This window comes from Natator depressus, chromosome 2 (genome assembly GCF_965152275.1).
Source record: "Natator depressus isolate rNatDep1 chromosome 2, rNatDep2.hap1, whole genome shotgun sequence".
In the NCBI taxonomy this organism is placed as follows: Eukaryota; Metazoa; Chordata; order Testudines; family Cheloniidae; genus Natator; species Natator depressus.
In genome coordinates, this window is record NC_134235.1 from 254,304,952 (window position 1) to 254,326,096 (window position 21,145).

Below are 21,145 nucleotides of genomic sequence, written 5' to 3' on the forward strand. Positions count from 1 at the left end.
ACATTTCTTTTTCTTCAGTATCACAAGTTCAGGTCTCCTACTCCTTTTGCTTGATTAATTTTTGGTTCATTGCATACTAAACAAAAATATGCCTGCCTTCCTAGAAGTTCGAGGAGTCCCAGTCACTTGGTTCTCTGGGATTTCTGGGTTTTGGTTCTAAAAATTCATTTGTCTTTCTCATGCTCTCTGCCTGGCTTCTAGGTTTTGTGATATCCATCAGTGCGTACCAGAATTGCAGGTATCACTGGGGTTTTCGGGGAAACTGCAACTGGTCTGTCTGGGAGCAGCAAATATCCTCAAGGCAAAAGAGATAAAATCAGAGAAGGCTGTGACCCTCGTGTCACGTTTTGGGGGTTCAGCTCACAGAAGTGCAGGAGTGTGTTTCTGCCTGTATCCCTTGGTGCCTTAAATGCTCTGCTGTTGTGGCTCACAGCTTGGACACCAACAGCCAGTGGATAAAAACAGTTCCCTGAGCATCTGGTTCAGAGCTCTGCAGCCCTGGTTCAGCGTTCTGACCCCAGCAGCCTGCCAACAACACAGGAGCCCCACCAGGGTCTCCATCAACTGTGGGTACTACTTGCAGGGTGACCCCAACACACTCCCCACCCTGGATTTTCCCCAAACCTTCTGCCCTGGAGTGCTCAACCCGCTCATGGAACACTCAGAGAATTCATAAGGTTTGTTGCACGTTTAAAGAGACCAAAGTTACACCTGGGAAACTCATGCTTCCATTACTGTGTACATTTTGCGGTGCTGTTTGGTCATACTTGGGAGGCTAGGGACATAGCATCCCTATGCATGAGTGTCATTCAGTGAACTGAGAAGAGTCATGCATGCTGGGCTTAATCTGTGATTTCCAGAGACCTCCTGGGAATTTCTCAGCCTGGAAACAGAATTAGATGATATAGCCCATCTCCGTATAACTCATTCAAACACTGGCACCTCTTTCACAGTGCATCCCAAACATTGTGTTATTTTCTTAAAGTGAAGGCAATGTTCCATACAAAGGCAGTGTGTCCTAGGGGATAGCGCACTGCACTAGGACTCAGACCTGGGTTCTCTGCTCAGCTTTGTCCCTGGTGTTCCGTGTGACCTTGGCAAGTCACCTCTCTGTAATGTGGCACTATGTGCAAACCTAGTAGGGAACTTTTAGTTCGTACCAGCAAGGTCTACACGGACCTGTTAGCATACAAGCCTGTTTGTCAGCCTGGGATAGAATTTTGGGTTTGACCTTTGATACTCTTATATCCTTAGTAATATGTGTGAACAAAGACACTGTGTGTGTTACCTCTACCTGACCAGATGGGTCTGTGAGTACAATGGGGAGAGATAAGGGACAGAGCAGTTAAAGTGTTACAGGGCACGGTAGGAGTGTAATATGTATGAGCACACTTTAAGATTGCCTCAACCCCTATCTCAAGGCACGGTCAAGCAATCAGGCGGGAGGGGCAAAGAGGGATTGGGGGGAAGGTATAAAACATTAAAAGACCAAAGAAATGCCTGTCCCTGACCATAGCACAACCTCACTCCTCACCCCTCCGATGGGGTACAAAAGGCACGGGACTGTGGGCGTGCATTGCAGGTAAATTTGGGCCTGCCAAGAAGGGGGAACAGGGACACAGGCAAGGCTCTGCGGCGTCAGAGCTGGAAATGGAACACTGGGAAACAGACTCTACCGACGTGTAGAGCTATGGATATGCTTGCTTGGAACTAACCCCAATAAACATCACCTTGCCTGCACTTTGGACTTCTGGTCTTCTGCTTTCTGTCTGTGTGACAGGAACCAGGGGAGGGGGTGAAGGGAAAGCCCTCTCACCGGACCAATTAATGTCTAACCTGTTAATGTGCTTTAGAAATCACACTCCTGTACTCTGCATTACTGCCCTGCATATACAAACCCCTGGTGACTTCCTTTTCTCTCTTCCTTTGCAGTGTGTCCTACCCTGGACTTCTGTTGAGATATAAAAACAGTGGCTAGTATCAGGAGAGATGTGATCAACACAGCTCAGTTTAGCTGGGATTGCATTTCATTTTGGCTGTAAAACCATCTTGTAGCCATGGGAGAAGAGAGGAAAGGAGGAAACAGGGCTTCACAGCCACAAATGTATTTACCTGGCTGAAAACTAGAAGAAAGAGGTAGATTCAGTGACATGCCCGAGGTTACACAAGAGTAAATGGCAGTACTGGGAACTGACTCTAGGGCTTCTGAGTCCCCATTTACTGATTTAACCACTAGACGATCCTTCCCCTGTGATTCAGACTCCATAAAAGCAGTGTATTAGAAGTGGATAGCAGGAAAAATAAAACAGATGACATTCCTTGCAATAATTAATGTCCATTGTAATCCTGTTGTTTAGCTTTAGGTCTTCAGCACTGGGCAGTGAGTTTACAGTATATTTATTTCACCTTCCAGGGCGTTTTTTCCCCCTAGAGGAGGATCTCAAGATTTACTGGTTTTCCCATGAGCTCAGGATAGACTGGTATATTTGTAATGGTTCTGCTTTCTGCCTTTCAGGTCGCAGCGACGCACTCAGACTGCATCATCAGAAAGGAGCAGGAGGCCTGTCTGGAGAAAATCAAGAGAGCAAGTGCCCTCAATCCACTGAATGAGTCCTCCCCAGGTGAGTTCCAGTCTGGTATGGATATGTATGTTGAACGAATGCTTTCCAGAATTTCCCTCTTATTACACATGTGATCTACCATGTGACAAACAGAATATTGATGCCAAGGCATACTAGAATATGATTTAGCAATTAAAGTTAAATTACCTAGGATAAACATTATAAGAGCAATTAACTGTCATGCTTCAGGGCAAATGCTGATAATCAGCCAAGGTCAGGAATATACTTCCTTCCATAGTACAGTATGACACAATGAGGTATATTTATGGGACTGATCCAGAGCCCACAGAAGTCACTGGAAAGACTTTTCAATAGGCATTGACAGGATCAGGCCCTATGGGGTATCACACCTTCATTTGGAGCGTCTGACATCAGCCACTGTTGGAAGTTGTATACGAGAGCGTTGGTGTCTTCTGGAATGACAGTTCCTATGTTCCTGTCTTCATTTCAGTAATAATTTGCACCAGTGGAACCCCTGATCAAAGGACCTCAAAAGTGCTTTACAGACATTAATCATAGGCTACCGTGATGAGTGCCAGGTTGATAGACAGAATCCTCCCACTACCTCAGAGCCACAGACAGAAAAACTGAGGCAATGCAGAGGTGCTGAGCGCCGTCTCCCTCTCATTGACTTCAGTGGGAGCTGTGGATGCTCAGCACCTCTGAAAGTCAGGCCCTAAATGACTCATCTCAGCAAGTCACCAGCGAAGCGTTCCTGGAAGCCAGGCGTCAATTCTAGGGCTCCGGCCAAACTCCCTGTGGTGGAATTTGGGGTGCAGGGTTGTAAAGGCTGCACTAAAGTGGCCAAACTGGGCAATAGGATGAAATCCTGACTGTGCAACCTCTGCCTGGCCACGTTTTTCACCCTGAAAGCAAGGGGGAGGATGCAGGAGCCTCTATGTCGACTCTGGGCCACCAGTACACTCCCTAAAGTGGAGATGCTCCTCCCATGGACCGTTCAGATGGCTTTGTGGGCAGAAATCTGCCAAGGGCACAATGCAAAGTGACCACACTGGAGGCTTGCAAACTGGCTCGTGCAGCGGCGGCCGGACCCTGCTGTCTAGCGCCTCGTGAACGAATCAAACCGTTTGATGGAACCAGGGAGAGCGCACAGGTCAGGCCTTTCCTTTTACCCACAGGCTTCTCTAGTTGTTTCTGAGTGCTGCCCCTTCGGTCGTAGATGAGCTTCTCAATCATAAATCTGGGCAAGGGGAAGAATCTTTCGCTTCCCTGCAGAGCTATGTCAGCAGCTGACTGTGACTCTTGTTACTTGTTATTAATGATGAGCCAATCGGCTGCTGTTCGGATTCAGGAATTCAGAGAGCTTAGGGGCCATTGGATCAGCTGGTTTCACCTCCTGACCAGCACAGGCCAGAGAACGTCACCCAGTTGTCCCTAGTTCCTGGATCTTGACACTCAGATCCTTGAACATACAGACCAGCGTATCAGGCTGTGCCCCCAGGCACAGTTAGGACTGAAGCAAATAGCAATGTAGCTGGGGTAGCCACCTGAGTCCGTACCTGCCTGGACCCCTTGGGTCCAGGACTAGCCTGAGCCACCACCCCTGTGGCCCCGGTTACACTGTTATTTTCAGCGTGCTCACTTGAGGAGAGCTACCATGGGTACATCTACACAGGCTTGGCATCACACCCTCAGTTCCGAGTGTAGGCCTGACCGTCGGGTACCGCTCCACTGCAAATGACGCCATGATTGTCTCACGGTCGGCATATCTGCGCTCGCTTCAATCTAGCTGGTGCAGGTAACAATAGCAGCGAAGGCTTGGTGGCATGGACCCTGGTGGTGGCTAGCAACCTGACTACATACACACAATCCCCAGCGGGCTTGTACTTGGGTAGCTAGCCTACCACTGTTACCTGTGCCAGCTTGATTAATGCTTGGGGGAGGAGGGTGTTTGCCTACCCTCGCTGCAGTCACACCTTCCTTTGCAGTGTCAATGGGTTTACTCCCTGCTCTGCTGCCTGCTAGCCCATAGTCGGGGCAGATTGTAAAGCCATAATCTAGACCTATCTGATTCATCCAGCCTTGTGTAATAAGTATTTCAGACCAGACTTTGCCACCCTTATTCGTATTGAGTACTCCCTTATTCCACAACGATTCCTACTGCAATCAGTAGGGCCATGGGTGGGGTAAAGCGATATTCAGCATCATCGAACCTGGCCTTTCATTAACAGTTATCAACAGTATCATATTAAAGATGGGCCCATTTCAGTTCTCGCTGCTCTAAAACTCCCTGCATGGAGATACCTGCCTGCAAGTGAAGGTGGCCGGGGGCATTTGCAGTATGTTTTCTTCTTTGATTGGTTCCTTTCCCTTCCACCCACCTCAGCCAACCTGTTCTTCGGCTGGGAGAATGTGCTGCGCTCTCTTTAGTGGGCTAAAAAAATAAGGTTTATTAAAAGTGACAGCTGTTGGAGAAATGGACTGTTAGCTTGTTTCCTTTGGAAAACTGAGCAGCATAGAAAACACCTATGTGCTTGTCAGAGGCAGATGAGAGAAGGAAGAAATGCATTCTGACTGGTAAATAAACAGAGAGGGAGGTGAGGGGCAGAAACCTAGGGATATCCTTTGACTTCCCATCCAAACAAAGCCACGGAACAAAACCTATTTCACGAGTAATCCTCTATTGAAGGAAATCTCTCTTCCTGGAGGGGCTGAGTGTAAGGTCCTCGGGGCAGAGGTTAGTGGGCACAGGGGCAGTTTATTTCATTATTCCTTTGTTCTGTGTTTATACAGCACCTAGCACAGTGGGGTTCTGGTCCATGACTGGGGTTGTCATGATGCAAATAAGTAATGGGAAGTACTCTATCATTCTCTATGGACCTGTTCCTTCCAGCCAATCCTCATGCTTTAAGTCCTTTCACTCAAGTAAATGAATCCCATAGAAGTCAATGGGGGCTCTTTCTGTACGCTCCAAACCTCTCATATTCGCTCAGTTCTTCCTCACTTTGCCTCGTGCTGTGTTTGGCTCCTGCTTCCAGGTCTGCCGAGGAGTTGGCTCCCCAGCCGGTCCTTAGGGCTGCACTGTGTGCACAATGCTCACGCTGCAGCTATAGCTATGCAGCCTTCAGATTAATGCTAACAATATTCTACAAAGCAGCCAGCCTGCGGACGCATTCGTGCCTTGGTACAGCAGATTTCCCCCCTCCCCTGGGTTGTGTTTGCTGTTGTTTTGTTCTCCGCCGTGTTGTATTTTTCTTCCCTCCACTGCTTTGTGGTGTCTGTTAGTGCCTGGGAAACAGTGGAGCTTTTCATGTTTATTTTACAGCCGCTCCACGATCGCTGCTTCCTCTTAAGTGTTTTCAGGCTTTCATAAGAAGTAAAATAAGGGCAAAATACGGACCACATCCCCGCAATCCCGGCCTCCCACATGCAAAGCCTGAATAAAAGGAGATGCATACACAGATTTTGAGGAAGGGCCAGAATCCTCCTTTCATGGGCCATGGAGGGAGAAAAAATGTTACAGGGAAAAACGATGTGGGAGAATGAAGGGGAGGAGACAGGAGAGAAGGAAGGGCAGCCGTGCACAGCAATGAGACCAGATGCTCTCCTACACCGATATCTCCCTGATTTTCTGCCATGTTCCAGCCTCAGTCCTAGAGTAGATTAGAGCAGCTTCTAGGTTGCTCTAACCTATGATAGCTGGCAACAGTCTAAAGTCCACTGACCCCACCCCATCATCCCCTCAGTACACTAGCTGAGAATTGGCAATGCACATCTGCAATCTGGCCAAGCCCCCTCCTGCTCCCAACATTCTCTGTCCCATCCCCATCACACCTGGGAGTTAGTGGGGATGGCATAGGAGTTGCCTAGATTGTCTGTACAGCATCTGAAATTTCTGTACAGCAACTTGCGAGGGAAATTCTCAGCAGGCCAGGTGCAGTTAGCATCTGGCCCCTTTTTGCTGCCAGAGTTGGAACAAATGGGCTCGAGCTCATGAGAGAGTCTGGCCCATGATTCCCGCTGCAAGACATTTTAAAATGTAAGGGCCAAATCCTGTGTCCTTTACTCATGTAACTAGCCCCATTTGCTACAGTGGAAACACTCATGTGAGTACGGGTTGCAGTACAGATCCCTTAGGAGGTGATTTCAATAGGGGTTGATGATGCTCAGCACGTCACTGGTTTGATCCCTTAGTTTAGTAATTACAGTTTCTGAAATACAGTTCCTTGGTCTACCATGTCAATAATGCCGGTCTGTTCTGGCCCCACAGTGCACTGGATTCCAACTTTGTAGGGCAATGCCCTGTCTCCACGGACCTGCCATTCCAGGCAGGGATCTACACTCTGCCCGTAGTATAATAGTCGTGATACTTGCATTTCTGCAGTGTTTTTCGTACCAAGATCTCAGAGGGTTTTATGACTGTTGTATAATAATATCTAGCTCTTTTAGAGTGTTTTTCATCAGTAGAGCTCAAAGTACTTCACAAAGAAAGTCCATATCATTATCCCCATTTTACAACTGGGGAAACTTGACCAAGGTCACCCTGCAGGCCCGTGGAAGAGCTGAGTGTAAAATCCGGGTCTCCAGTCTAGTGCTTTATCCTCTAGGCCATACTGCCTCCTCACAGCCTCTCAGAGGTGTACGTTGGGGACCGAGTGATCACACCACCTGATGCCTATCACAAACAACCCTGAGCACAGCAGGTATACAACAGTGCATAGCAACACTCCACAACAGTTTAGCACAGGGAGTGACCAGGAACATCCTAGCCAGTAGAAACTGCAGGGTGTATTTTAGTAGCCATAATCTTTGGAGAACACACCAGGGCTTATATTCCTTCCTTATCCGAAGTGCCATGGGATCTTTTATGACCACAAAAAAGAGACACACGAGACAGGTGCTTAACGCACTTCTGGACTGCATCCGGGCACCACAGTGACAGGAACGGTCTAAGAAGCTGAATGGAATAGGAAGTGGTCAGGGCTCTGGTTTGATGTCTCATTGTAAAATCACTCTTTAATTCTGGCTGCCCCAGTCAAGTCTTTTAGCATGTGGAGCGCTTTCCAGCCCATCCCCACCTCCTGGTGAAATATTTAAAGGGACAGCTGCACATTTCCAGCCCCATCAGGTATTTTAAACAGCTCTTTACTGGTCTATACATGTGAAGCAATCTTCCCCCGCAGGAGCATCATGCAAGCCAGAGCCCTGTTGTCATTTGGACATGACAGAGAAAAATGAAAGGTGGGGGGCGGGGAGGAGAGAGCTGATTAGGTTGCGCTTTCCCAAATGCAGCGGGTGAGCGAGTTTCACAGATGTGTGCTTTGAAAAGGAGCCCGTCCGGATGGGAAGATGGAGCCGGACTGCTGCGTTGTGCTGGAGAGGGAGAGTTTGCTGTAGTTTTTTTCCTGAAACACCTCATCCATCTCCCATTCTTTCAAAGCCTTTGAGTGAGCTGTTCTTATTGCCCTCGCCAACACTGGGGAGAAGTTATTTCATTGTGCATACGCCTCCCTTATGGTTGCAGTTGTGCACGGGAATAATGTGGCCGGGGTTGTTCTCCTGGCAATTAGCTCTTCAGAAGTGCTTTGGTGGTGTTGGATTTCTCTCCGCAGCAGGGCAGAGCATCCACTGACAATCTAAGACCAGGTTCAGAAGCATGGGGAAAGAGGTTTGGGGTAAAAGCAGGTGCTACATGACTCCAGGCGTGGCGGATTCACTCATTATTCATACTGGGAAGGGGTATAAACTCATATGCTTCCGCATAAGCCAAGGTCTAGACCAGAGGTGGTTGGGCTGCATGCTCCTGCTCCTGCATGCTCCTGCACAACTGGCCCACGGGACCATCCTCCCCGGCCCCTGAGCTCCTGGCCGGGGAGGCTCGCCCCCTGCCCCTCCCTCGCTGTTCCCCCTCCCCCGCAGCCACGCGGGCAGCACTCTGGGCGGCCGGGCTGCATGCTCCTGCAGGGCAGCGCGTCTGGCTCCAGCCGGGCGGTGCAACTCCAAACATGCTGCTCTGAGCGGCATGGTAAGGGGGCTGGGGCCGGGGGGTTGGATATGGGGCAGGGGGTTCCCGGGGGGCAGTCAGGGGACAGGGAGCAGGGAGCGGTTGGCTAGAGCAGGGGTTCGGGGTGGGCAGGGGACGGGGAACAGGGGGGATTGGTTAGGGGATGGGGCCCCGGGGGGTCTGTCTGGGGGCGGGGTGTGGATAGGCATCGGGGCAGTCAGGGGACAGGGAGAAGGGGGGGGGTTGAAAAGGCGGTAGGGTCCCAGGGGGCAGTTAGGGGTGGGGGTCCCAGGAGGGGGGAGTCAGGGGACAAGGAGCAGGGGGTGTTGGATAGGTCAGTGGTTCTGAGGGGGGAAGTCGGGGGGGGGGGAAGTGGGAGGTCAGATAGGGGACAAGGGCCAGGCTGTTTGTGGGGCACAGCCTTCCCTACTCGGCCCTCCATACAGTTTCGCACTCTGATGTGGCCCTCAGGCCAAAAAGTTTGCCCATCCCTGGTCTAGACAGTTGGGTTAGGAAGAAACATTCCATATAGACAGGTTATCCCATAACTGCCTCCTGGGGTTTTTACTGCACCTTCCTCTGAAGCATGTGATGCTGACCACTCCTGGTGACAATACCCTGGGCTAGATGGACCATAGGTCTGAGCCAATGTGGCAAATCTTATGTTCCTGTATATTGCATTAACACCTAGTGGCCCCACTCACTGTCAGAACCCCATTTTGTGATGGACTGTAAGACCACTCCCGTATCAAATCGCCTACAGTCTGAATAGATAAGACATGGAATATTATTATTCCCATTTTACAGCTGGAGGATTCAGGCATAGAGAAATGATGTGGCTTGCCCAAGATCACACAGAATGTCTCTGGCAGTGAATGGAACTAAACCCAGATCTCATGAGTCCCATTCCCTAACCACAAGATGATCATCCCTCTCGATTTCACTAACCCTTTTGTCGATTGTCTTCCATGGCACCTGCGGTGTTGCCATTGTTCTAGCAAGATGCCATTACAAACAAGTGGAATGTATGGGCATGCCGGTACACCCTGGATACAAGAGGAACATTCTACTTGCACATATTTAGTATGATCAGCCTCCACGCTGATATATTCCGCATGGATACACTACGTGTGTTCCATAGGAACTTAGGAATTCCCATTCCAGATCAGACCAGTGGCCCATCTAGTCCAGTAGCCTGTCTCCAATAGTGGCCAGCACCAGATGCTTCAGATGAAGATGCAATAATCTCCTGAATGGAGAATTACGGAATAACCTTCCCACAGAGGAAGTTTCTTCTTACCCTCATCAGCATAGCAGGTACATGCTGCTGGTGCATTCAGCAGCCCTCTAGTGGATAGCATGGAATCTCTCATTTGACCCTCTCCACCTCTAAAATAAATCTAAGTGCTATTGTCCTTTGGACATTTGCCGGAGTTTAATTTAATTGAGCCAGTGGAGGAAACAAAAGAAGTTGTATTTCAATGGCCAAGAGCCTGAAACCACCATCTAACTGGAAAATACAAGTGTGAAAAAGATGATTCTGTATTACAGGGTTTATTATACTATGTCCTGACCCCAAGGTCTTGAGCTTGGGTCCTGACAGTTCATGGGAGCAGCCACACTCCAACCTTCCACCTGCCACCCTAGGAGCCATGAAGCCCAGCTCCACTGTGAGGCTTTGCCCCTGAGATCCAATTGGCAGAGTCCCAGAACAGCTGATTGGCCAGCTGGCCGTACTTAAACCAGCAGCAGGAACAGGATGCAGTCCAAATAATTGGGTTTCACCCTGCACTGGACTATGTGCTTCTGGCTCTTGTTTGACTTCCTGGCATCCCAGCCTGTCTTAACTCCTGGCATCTGACTTGAGGTTCCTGACTTCCAGTGTGTCTCATGGCCCTGACTCTGGTTCCTCCTGACTTGTTGTTCATGATCTCCAGTTTGTCTCTTGCTTCTGACCTCCTGGTATCCTGACCCAGTTGCCTCTTGACACCTGTCTTGTCACTGCAGACTCTTTCTCTGATTCCTAGGTTTGGCTGCCCACAACGTGGCTGTGACCTAACAATACTTACATGGTGCTATCAAACTGAGACTGATTAAGCCCTATGCTGTCTTGGGAGGTAGGTTATTATTATCCTCCCTTAACAGACGGGGGAAATGAAGGTAAAAATGGTTTAAGTGACTTGGCCAAGCTCACACAGTAGGGCATAAGCAAAGGCCGGATGAGACATTGGGAGCTCCTGGTTTCCAGTGTTTCTGACCCATAGACAAGCTCTTCTAGTTCGGTTCTGAACAGGAACCATGGGCTCAGCCTGACTTTTTGCTGGGCAACTTATGTACTATGGGACCAGATCTGCCACTGTAAACGGGTGAGAACTGGCAGAGATCCATTAGTGGAGCTGTGCCAGTGTGCAGTGGTTGAGGATTTCACCCGGTGTATTTAAAAAAGAATCCAGGCCCCTTGGAGCCAATGTGCACTAGCTTTGCCCTGATCTTCAGGTGTATGCTGGGTATGCCTGCAGTCAAACTGCCGTGAGCTGTCATGTCAGGAAAGGGCAGTACTGGGATGACTGACGGACAGTAAAACCTAGTAGATGCAGGGAGTGGCGATGTTCACTATTGGTATTGGGAAGCATGGGTCTGGTGGAAGAGCTGTCTTTCAGATGCAGTGTGAATGGGAGATCCTGGCCACTTATGGTAGTCCTCTGGCCCCGTGCACAATTTGAGAAAAGGAGTGTTAAAGCTGATAGTCGGGCCAAATTTGAATTGGGGTGACTACATTTTGTCCGGTACCTACATTTTTCCTTGCCTACAGTATTGCTCTTCGCATCCTATCCGAGGCTGTGCTGCATTCACTGCAGAGGTGAACGTATTTCAGTGGAGTGTTAAATGGTCCCCATGCAAGTAGACCTTGGTTTTAGGAAGGTCCCAAGGGATATCTGGAACCTTTGGAAAATAAATGGGGGAGGTGTCCAGTGGAAGTGGGATAAAAACGCAACTGTGTAAACATGTTCTTTGGTTACTCAAGAGATCAGCTCCCTGGGTGTATTCTGTGTCACAGCTGCTTTATTTTCTGACACAACAAAGTTTGTAGCGCTTCACAGTCCTGTTAGCCCTGCAGAGCCAACCAGAGCTATGGGGAAGTGAGCTGGACTCTATTCTGATTTGTGCCTCACCAACAGAATTGTTAACCAAGTCCCTAGTGCAGAATCTCTTATTGCAGGTGGTGGTGCATGAGCCAGAAAGACTTACGTTCCTGATTGCAATTGCCATCATCATGGCAAGTCCCAAAGGGAGATAGACTCCTTGCAGACTCAGAACCACCCAGATCGATCTCTAGCAAGGCCCTGAAGATGGTCTGGCTGGATATTCAGTTTATGTCCATTGTTGGCAATCTTCTCACATCACTAAAGCTTTTGGTGACCGTGTGATGGCCGGCCATGTGATCCCCAGCCCTGGAGTGCATTCCTTGGTAAATGTGTTTTGTAATTCATTAGCCCTCCATCCTAATAATAATTGGCAGCAAATACAAGCCCAGACAAACCCTAGATTTTACTTGTAAATTGAACCCCTTGGATGAAGAGTCCTGTGCCAGTAAGCTCTTTGGGAGGGGGACTGTCTTTTTGTTTTGGGTTCATACTGCCCCTACTACAATGGGCTCCCAGTCCATGGTGGGGGGCTCCTAGGTGCTACTTTAATACAAGGGATTAATAAGAATGTGTGAAAGCCACAATGTTATTTTACAGAGTCTCTTTTGAGATGATTTCTGCACTTTAAGAGGCAATGAATAACAGAGGCATTTCGGGGTGGTTTTTAGCAAGGAAGGTGCACAATTACTCCAAGCCAAAATGTATTATTAGCTAGTTTTTTGTTAGAAAGGATTACACCAGGACAAGGAGAGGACTGTGCATTAGCGCAGATGTTATTTATCTCTGACTGAATGAGCATGTAAAGGCAAAAGGGCTAAGGAAACAGGAGACACCAATGTATATGCTAATGATTCATGAGGACAATACAAATGTTGACCTTTTCAGTAATATCTTGGGCTCTTTCTTTTCTTCTGCATGCACAGTGTACTAAGAGTAATGGAATTGTATAGCTACAGGAAGACAGATACTGAGAGAGTTTTAGCAGTCAGTGAGGAGCTGTATTACAATGGTTTTGGTTTCTCAACATGTTCCTATATAGGGCCAGATTCCCTACTATGTTACGGTCCCTTTGTGCCGCTCTGGTGGCGTGAAGGAGCTATACTCTGGCTGCAGATTTCCAGCTGAGAATTCTCCATGTAAAGACACTCCCCGTTGTTCATAACTGTGTGGTAAATCTGTCCCTTTTCCCCACTACATAGGGGTGGTGTTGGGGATAGGAGTGGGTGAGGAGGAAGAATGGCAGAATTCCACCAGCATGGACCCCATAGGAATCCTACATCCGTGTTGAAACTTAGATCCATCCCTAGATAGTTCTAGGTAGTCTCAGGGTTCACATCTTGCCCTGAGGATGAAGGAACTGTAACCAGCTGCCTATGCCGGAGCTCTGGTTCAGGAGAGAATTTGACGAATCAAGTTCAGAGTGAGCAGAGAATGGTGTGAATTAGTGAGCTGAACTGATGTCTGGAACCCGGAATCTGAGTAATTGGTTTTAACATCATGAGTTTGGGATGGGTGGCAAAGCGAATGATGGTTATCCTAACATTATTGGCTGGATCACACAGCACAGTGCAACCGCTATATATGACACATGTTACAGAAAAAGTATTTTAGGATAGGACTGTTTTTGTATTCCCCCAAAGCCGGGGGAGGAAGGATACAAAAGTAACCCCAATATTTTTAAAGTTATTTTAAAACATTTCTAAAGATATTTTCTATAACATTACTAGCAAATACAGAGACCTTTTTTCAAACATCTGTTCAAAGATCCACAATTAGTATTATCATGCCCTGGAAGTCAGACCAGTGAAATTTGAAACCCCTGTTCTTAACTGATCCAACTTTGGGAGGAAATAAGAAAACATGGATGTGATATCTGCTTTTCAGTGTAAAACTGGCAGCTGTTAATTGCTTCTGTTTGGAGTACTAGAAGTCATTCTAGTGAAGGTAGATTTGTGGGATGAGTGCGTGATTGCAGGATCAAGCCTGAATCAGTTCAGTGCACGGAGTTTCTCTTTTCTGCATCGGGGACGCTGTACAGGAAGGATCACGTCCTAAAATTGTGCAAAAAAGCAATTTGTTACCTGCTGAAAACATCCTAGTTCATCATTCTGAAACATTCTGCATTTGCATAAATAAAGCTCTTTATCCATTGGTGTTATCAGTGGATTAATGGCATGTGTTTGTGTGGGTATGTATATAACCTGCAAGTTCTTGATAAAACCTCTGCAATTACTATTCGCTATCTTGTCCCTTTAAAGAGAGACACGGGTTTACATTCATTCTGCTCTTTTGTTTCAATACCAGGTGACAGAGCCTCATCTCAGTAGGCAGCGATAGAAGGCCCCAGTTCAGCAACGTAGTTAATCATGTGGTTAGCTTTAAGCAGGTGTGTAAGTCCCATTGATTTCCATGAACGTAGGCATGTTTTTAAACTTCCAGTGAGATCAATGAGATTTCAGCACATTCTTGAATTTAACCACATGATTAGGGACTTTCCTGAATCGAGCCCAAAGCACCTGCATCCCTATACATCAAGAGAAGGGTATTAGTCCTGCAAGATTTGTAGGATGCCGTTCATTATGATTCAATAACTGTTTTAATTGGCATGCCACCTCTATCAATTAGCTATTAGACCTCAAAAGAAATCAAATCAAATTTAATCAGTGGAAAGTTTGCTTGTCAGTTCTTCTTTTGGAGAACCTGGGGATAAAACCTCATTATTCAAATATCAATTTTTGTGTGAAGAATAACTGAGGACAATACAAGCAAAGTGGGTACGGCCCTATTTTGGAAGTTGAAGTTGGACTTCATAGTACAAAGATCTTGTGCTGGCTCTCTGCACAGGGCTGCATATCCCCTCAAGGTGAATTCAGATAATGAAAGAGCAAACATGCTACATCACCGGATGCACCGTGTCCATTTATTAGGATCATTCCCATTAACTTTTAATTATGTATGATGATGACAATATTGTATTAAACATTCAGTAACATCTGTTTTTTTAGAAATGACACAATTATAATATTAGACTTGGCTAATTATTACCGTAGAGCCTAGAGGTCCCAGTGATGGACCAGGGCCCCGTTGTGCTAGGTGCTGTACATACAATGAATGGACTGCCCCTGCCCTGAGCAACTGACACAATCAAAGGTTGAATTTACACTACGGTTTTGCTGGTACAAATTTTATTGGCAAAACCCTCCTTGCGTAGAGGCAGCATGTTCCACCCAAAAAATGCTTTTGCTAAGGTAGCTTATACCAGTTCAGTGAGCAAACTAAGCTGTATCGGCAAAAGGACTTCTATACCAATGCAACTTCAACTACACCAGGGCTTTTGCCAGTATAGACTTGTTTCGGGAGGGGGTGCGTGGAGGAGAGGGGGAATCGCACTGTTAACAGACATTGCTAAGATAGCAAAAACTTCTAGTGTGGTCCTGGCCTAAGTATAAGATAACATGTGGCTACAGAAGATGGGGAAGCATGAGGAAACAATGAGATGATACCGGTCAGCATAGTCAACAGTGGTCACAGCACACCAGCTGCCTAAGCACTGTCACGTATGCTGTAGACATCATGGCAGAGGAGAGTTTAAAGGTGGTACAGCCCTTGCCATCCTATCTTTGCTGAGAACAAAACAGAGGGTGATCGTTTTTGCATAAAAATTATAAACCATGTGGGATAGTGAGATTCTAGTGTAATCACTTCTCCAGCTGAGTGGTCTGACAGTGGTGTAACTCACTGATTTACAGTAGAATACGTGACATCAAAGTATGATTTCTATTTCCATCCCTGTCCCAAAGAGCTTCCAATCTCACTATAAAACAAGAGACCATAGAAGACTAGAGACAGACGGAGGGGGAAGAGAAGGAAACAAAGACAGTACTGATTAGGATGATAGGCCGTGGTCTGGGCACACCAGCCACCTGACCGTTGTCCAGATGTTTTTTGTAGGTGTCCCAGCAAAGGATTGTTTTAAGGAAGGGTTTGAAGATGGACAAATAAGTGGTTTTGTGGGCAGGTTTATGCAGAGGGCCTCTTGAGCACGAGGGGCAGCACAGGAGAAAGCTGGAAGCTGCTTGTTGGAAAATGTAACAAGTGAGTGATGGAGGATGGTGTCATGGGCCTGTCAGAGGTGGAAGGCGACATTTTGATAAGGAATGTCACTAGGATAGATAGGGTGGGGATAGGCTGTAAAGGGCCTTGAAAGGGAAGACAAATAAGATTCCTTGAGGGTTTTTTTCCCTAATATTGGGGCTAGTTTTCAGAATACCAGACCCACACAACACACTCAGATGTCTGTGACTGTGTGCATGAGTTGTATGAATCATTACAGAGATAGCACATCCAGGAGCAGTTTGACACCACTCTTCATTTGTGTGAGCAACTCTCAGATTTGTGCAACAGCTGTGCATGAGAATTAGACATGTAATGGTGGCCCTTTCCCATTTGGTGTTGTGAGAATCAGGCTCATTGGGTTGATAATTTCACTCTTGTTGACATTATTATTTTATCCCTTGTTTAGGTGGGTGGTGACTAAAACTGCCTTATTTTATAGTTTAGTTTCTTGTTCGGACCTGCAGCCACTGCTTCTTAATATAACTTCCTTAAAACGTTAAGACAAGATCTTCATTCTATTCAATTGCATGATCAGTAATAGCGTATGTAGTTGATTGCGTGTAATAATTTGGCAGACTTTGCATATTGATTTTTCTTCAGCAAAATTGACTTACCAAAGCAAGAACTATGTTCTTTTCTTTTCTTTTCTTTTCTTTTTTTAACTTTCTGCCTTCTTGTTTCTCTCTCTCCTTCACTGGAGTGTTAAGCCATCATCTTCCTGCTGGAAATAACTAAGGGTCAAATTGTGATCTGGCCTATTTGGTTGTACAGGAGCCGGAAAGGGAGAGAACACTCCCATGGCTCTGTGAAGGATGGAAAGGGAGGAGAGCAGGGACTGCATGCCTAGTACTCATACTCCTTCCCCCCTCCCACCTCCAGTAGCAAGGCAGAGGAGGGTGGGGAGCTGGCAGGTCCTTGGCTCTGCCCACAGATTGCTAGCTAGCACAGCTGAGCCAACACAGGGGTGGAAATGGGCTTCTCTGTAATGCTGTATGCTGTGCCTAGATGCCATGATGGATGCTTGGTGTGATGGCTTGATAAACAGATTGGTGCCTTAGATATTTAATGGTGGATCAGGGCAATTACCTGCATCTTACATGGTAATGAAAATTTGTGGCTGAGGGGCAACCTGAAAGCACAACAGCTTTGCTTTTGAAGCAGGTATTTGGGAGGCCCAGGCAACATGTAAGAGTTCAAGCAGATTCTCCACCTTTTCGTTTATTCCAGCCGATACCGCATCCATAATTATAGCTCACTCGGTTCCCCCTCCCTGATATCTGTAACCAATTACAGACTGGAAATGTTTTATAGCATTTAAACATATACAAACAGTTTATGGAAAAGGTTCAGGAAAAGAGAAACCAATTCTATGAGGGCTTCACCGTCAGCACCATGAACAGCACCAAACATTTTCATGCTTGATTTTCACTCTTTATTCACACCGAAGACCCATCGATTCAGCAGGAAGCCTGTGTGTGTGTAAGAATCACTGGATTTGGCCCTATTGTTAGGAGAAGATGCACTGTTCAAGATCAGATTGTTGAATCCTGGAACACTGTTACCTCAAGGTGCTCTGCCAATTCTAGTCTATCTGGTGACATTCTCACGTCTTGTTGGTTCGATGCACAGCTTGCTTTTTAGAGGTGCTGAATTCCCCCAGCTCCAATTTAGTGTATAGCAGCTGCTCAGCACCTTTGAAAATCAAGCTATGCATTTGTTGCTTACATGGTCATTAGACTTGCAGGAATGGATTGTTTAGCTTCTTTTTCAGAAGAGCAGAGCAGAGCAAAGCAAACACAGAGAACCAGCCAAACAAAAAGCAAGGAAAGAACAATTCTTAATTTGGGAGGTGTGTGTGTGCGTGGGGGGGAATGATTTAAATGACTTTCACCATAGAATAAATGGCTCGAGCGTTAACAAGAGCAGTATGTGGAAGTCAGTACTGACTTGAGGGATGTGTAATGGGAGACCAATCATACAATTTCCCAAAGGATGTGCCACCAGTAAAGCTAATATGGGGATAACAACAAACAGTTAATTAAAAATGCAATGGGGAATTATACATTTTGAGAATAAGCATCATCTATGGGCCCTAGACTTTAAGGCTCTTGAGCTAGCTCCAGCTTTCTGGTCATGCAGCCAAAAGACTAATATAATTCTACCCCTTCTCTGTTAACCTGCAAACTACTTAAAACACAAGCTATTGTTATATTAATTGAATAAGCGAGAGCAAAATTAAATACAGCACTCCCAGTCTGTGCTACTTTATCATAATATCCCTCATACAGGCTACACCAAAGCTCTCTGTTTATTTTCCATTACCTTTTCAAATTGAAGAAGTTAAAAAGAGGGGTTCAAGTGCTTCAAAGTGCAAAGCCGTTCACCTCTGTACATCTGAATTCAAGTTCTTGCTAAGGTCTCAAATGAAGGATGTGTTGGTGGGTTTCTAATTATTTTGCACTTACCTTCACATGACTTATTCTACTAGGAAGAAATTCACCCCTGAGCAGAGGGCTGACACAAGGCTTATGTACCATGTAAGTCTTAGTTGGAGGGTGTAACTGGGTTGTAAGTGCTGCATGGTCCTCATGCAGGGATGGACTTCACCCTTATGTTCTAGTGGATATCTGGGCACATCAACACCATGATGCCATTTGGCATAACTTATATCTGATTATGAGGCATGCAAGGATGAGCTAGCAAGTCAGAATGTCAGCAAATGAACACAGAAGCTACAGATGGAAAAGAAATATTCAGCCATTTCCTCCATCCCATGCTGATGCAGGATTATTCACCAGATCAAGGTTCCTGTACCTTGTCCTGTGTATTTTTACAGGGCTCAACTAATGGGACTTCCACCACCTTTCTTGGTAGATTATTCCATAGTCTCATAGATCTCACCAGTAGGAGGGTATTCATAATAGTCACCCTAAATGCCATACCATTATTCAGCACCAAGCAATTTCTCTCCCTCCTAGATGTTCACATCCTTCAAATACATGTGGCCCAATAGCATGCTGAGCAATCCTGACTTCCTTTCAGATTTCCATGGCAGTCTGCCTCTACAGCACTGTCATGGGTTTTTTTTTCTTGCTGTACTCTAAATTCTCTGGGCTTCAATCTGCTCTCCTTTACACTAGCCTTACCACCGTCTAAACACGCCGGCTTCAGTGGCATGACTCTTGATTTACTGGAAAACAGCAGAGGAAAAACTGGGGCCTCTGAATTAGTCTCTGACTATGTGTTAAATATACCCTCCCACCATTCCAAAAGACAGAACCATTCTCCTGGTGGTTTGATGTGTACGTGGGTGCTTGGAAGCCAAATATGCTATGTAGTGAACACTGCACTTTCTCCCCTATGTGTTCACCAGTGATGTCAGCCTGGGTGGCCCTCTGTCCCCTTTTCCCGTTCCCACCTCCATGCTTCCTTCCATGCTAACCCCTATGTGTGGAGTGCGGCAGCCACCAAACCTGTTCACCAGGGACCTGATCCAAATCCTGCCAAAGTCAATGGGAGTTTCCCCATTGATTCCAGTGGCTCAGGCTCTAAGCCACTACCCTCACCTCGTTCAGCTGCCTTCTAAAAAACAACTTCTCCCTCGCTGCCTATGAAGCATGAAATTAAAATAAAAAAACAAACCCACTGTGGTCCCCACATTAGTGAAACAATTGAGATGCACACGTGCCCTGTTTGCGTCACCATGTGACTGTATAATTTCCCTTGTCTTTCACTCGCACCCCCATTTTTCTGCCTTAACGAACCTTGTTTTGTTTCATGTTGAAGTTAGATGACAAGGTGTTCAGGGCAGGAAGGGAGGGTTTATTCTTGTTTGTGAGGCATCTACCACACTTTTGAGCGGTTGGTAAAGAAAACAAGAGTTTTTCGTCTGTATCATACTGATCAAAATCCCCTGGGCATGTACGTATCCATATAGGTCTGGATTGTTTGTTTGTTCTCTGAATAGTCCAAAGTGGGCTGAGTCAGGGAAGTTCAATCCAGAGTAAGATGCACAGACTCTGTAATTTTATTGAATCGACCCTTTGTCTTCAGGTTTCTACTCCAACACTGACAGCTTTTTAAGTGGTTTGAATGTAACACTGTGTCTGCCTTTCTGTTCAGGTGTATAAAATGGGTTGTGTTAAAATGCCTATTATCAGACTGAATGAACTGGCTTTTTAACTGTGATCTCTTTTGTCTTCCTCTACTGGAACATCCTGTCCCGAGGGTTTTAATAAGGAATTGCTTGACTCACCACTAAATCAATTATGGAGTTTGCTCAGAGAAAAAAAATATTTAATTCACTCATTTCTCAGCCTTGGAATATTTGGAGGAGTAAACACAGAGGGCTAGATGCATCCTTGGTGTCACTCTTTTGATATCAGTGGGGTTACATCAGGGATAAATTTGACCCAAGATCTACTAACATTTCTCTTCTGCTCAAGAGTTACATGTCCTTTCAGTACGGATAATTCTATTTTTAAACAAAAGAGCAGGAAAACGGACGAAGAGATGGTCTTGTACATGGAAATAAAGGACTTAGGGGTCCAGCTATTATTAAAACATTTTTTAGAAATATGGCACTGCCCTACTATCTCCACACTTGGGGTTAGTTTTGACGTTCTTCAGGGAGGACCGCCATTTTAATATGGCATCCCCACCAACAGTCCTGTTGGCTGACAGAAGGCCCAATCCTACAGTCCTCAGTCAAGTTTATACTAAAAATTCTCTCCAGGTAAAATTCACTTGCAGGAATTCTGCCGAAGTAATATCTGCCAAATGCTGAGCCAATAGTTTATGAAAAGGGAAATGTTGCTGAGCAGATGAATGTCTTTCTGCATCTCTCTCTGCTTTGTCTTGCTCCCTTTCTGTAACCCCTGGTGTCTGTCTAATCCACTCCAGGTAATTTTTACCATGCCCTTTACTGTAGAATCTGAGGTGGGCTAGGCCCAAATATGAATGCTCATATTACTACTCATATTACTCCTGGAATACTCAAGGAGCTGACTGAGGAGATCTCTGAGCCTTTAGCAATTATCTTTGAAAAGTCATGGAAGACAGGAGAGATTGCAGAGGACTGGAAAAGGGCAAATATAGTGCCCATCTATAAAAAGCAGAATAAGGACAACCCAAGGAATTATAGACCAGTCAGCTTAATTTCAGTACCCGGAAAGATAATGGAGCAAGTTTATTAAGCAATCAATTTGCAAACACCTAGAAGACAAAAAGGTGGTAAGTAACAGTCAGTATGGATTTGTCAAGAACAAATCATGTCAAACCAACCTGATAGCTTTCTT

General features: G+C 46.2%; 1 protein-coding gene across 9 annotated transcripts in view; it reads left to right on the top strand.

Annotated features, from left to right (window-relative positions):
- Positions 1 to 21,145, top strand: part of ADCYAP1R1 (ADCYAP receptor type I) — a 170,086-nt gene that overhangs the window by 59,177 nt on the left and 89,764 nt on the right. For all 9 annotated transcript variants that reach the window (XM_074946390.1, XM_074946391.1, XM_074946392.1 and 6 more), the window contains exon 3: positions 2,516 to 2,621. In XM_074946390.1, coding sequence (XP_074802491.1) covers positions 2,516 to 2,621 — 106 coding nt within the window. The remainder of the gene's footprint in view (positions 1 to 2,515; positions 2,622 to 21,145) is intronic.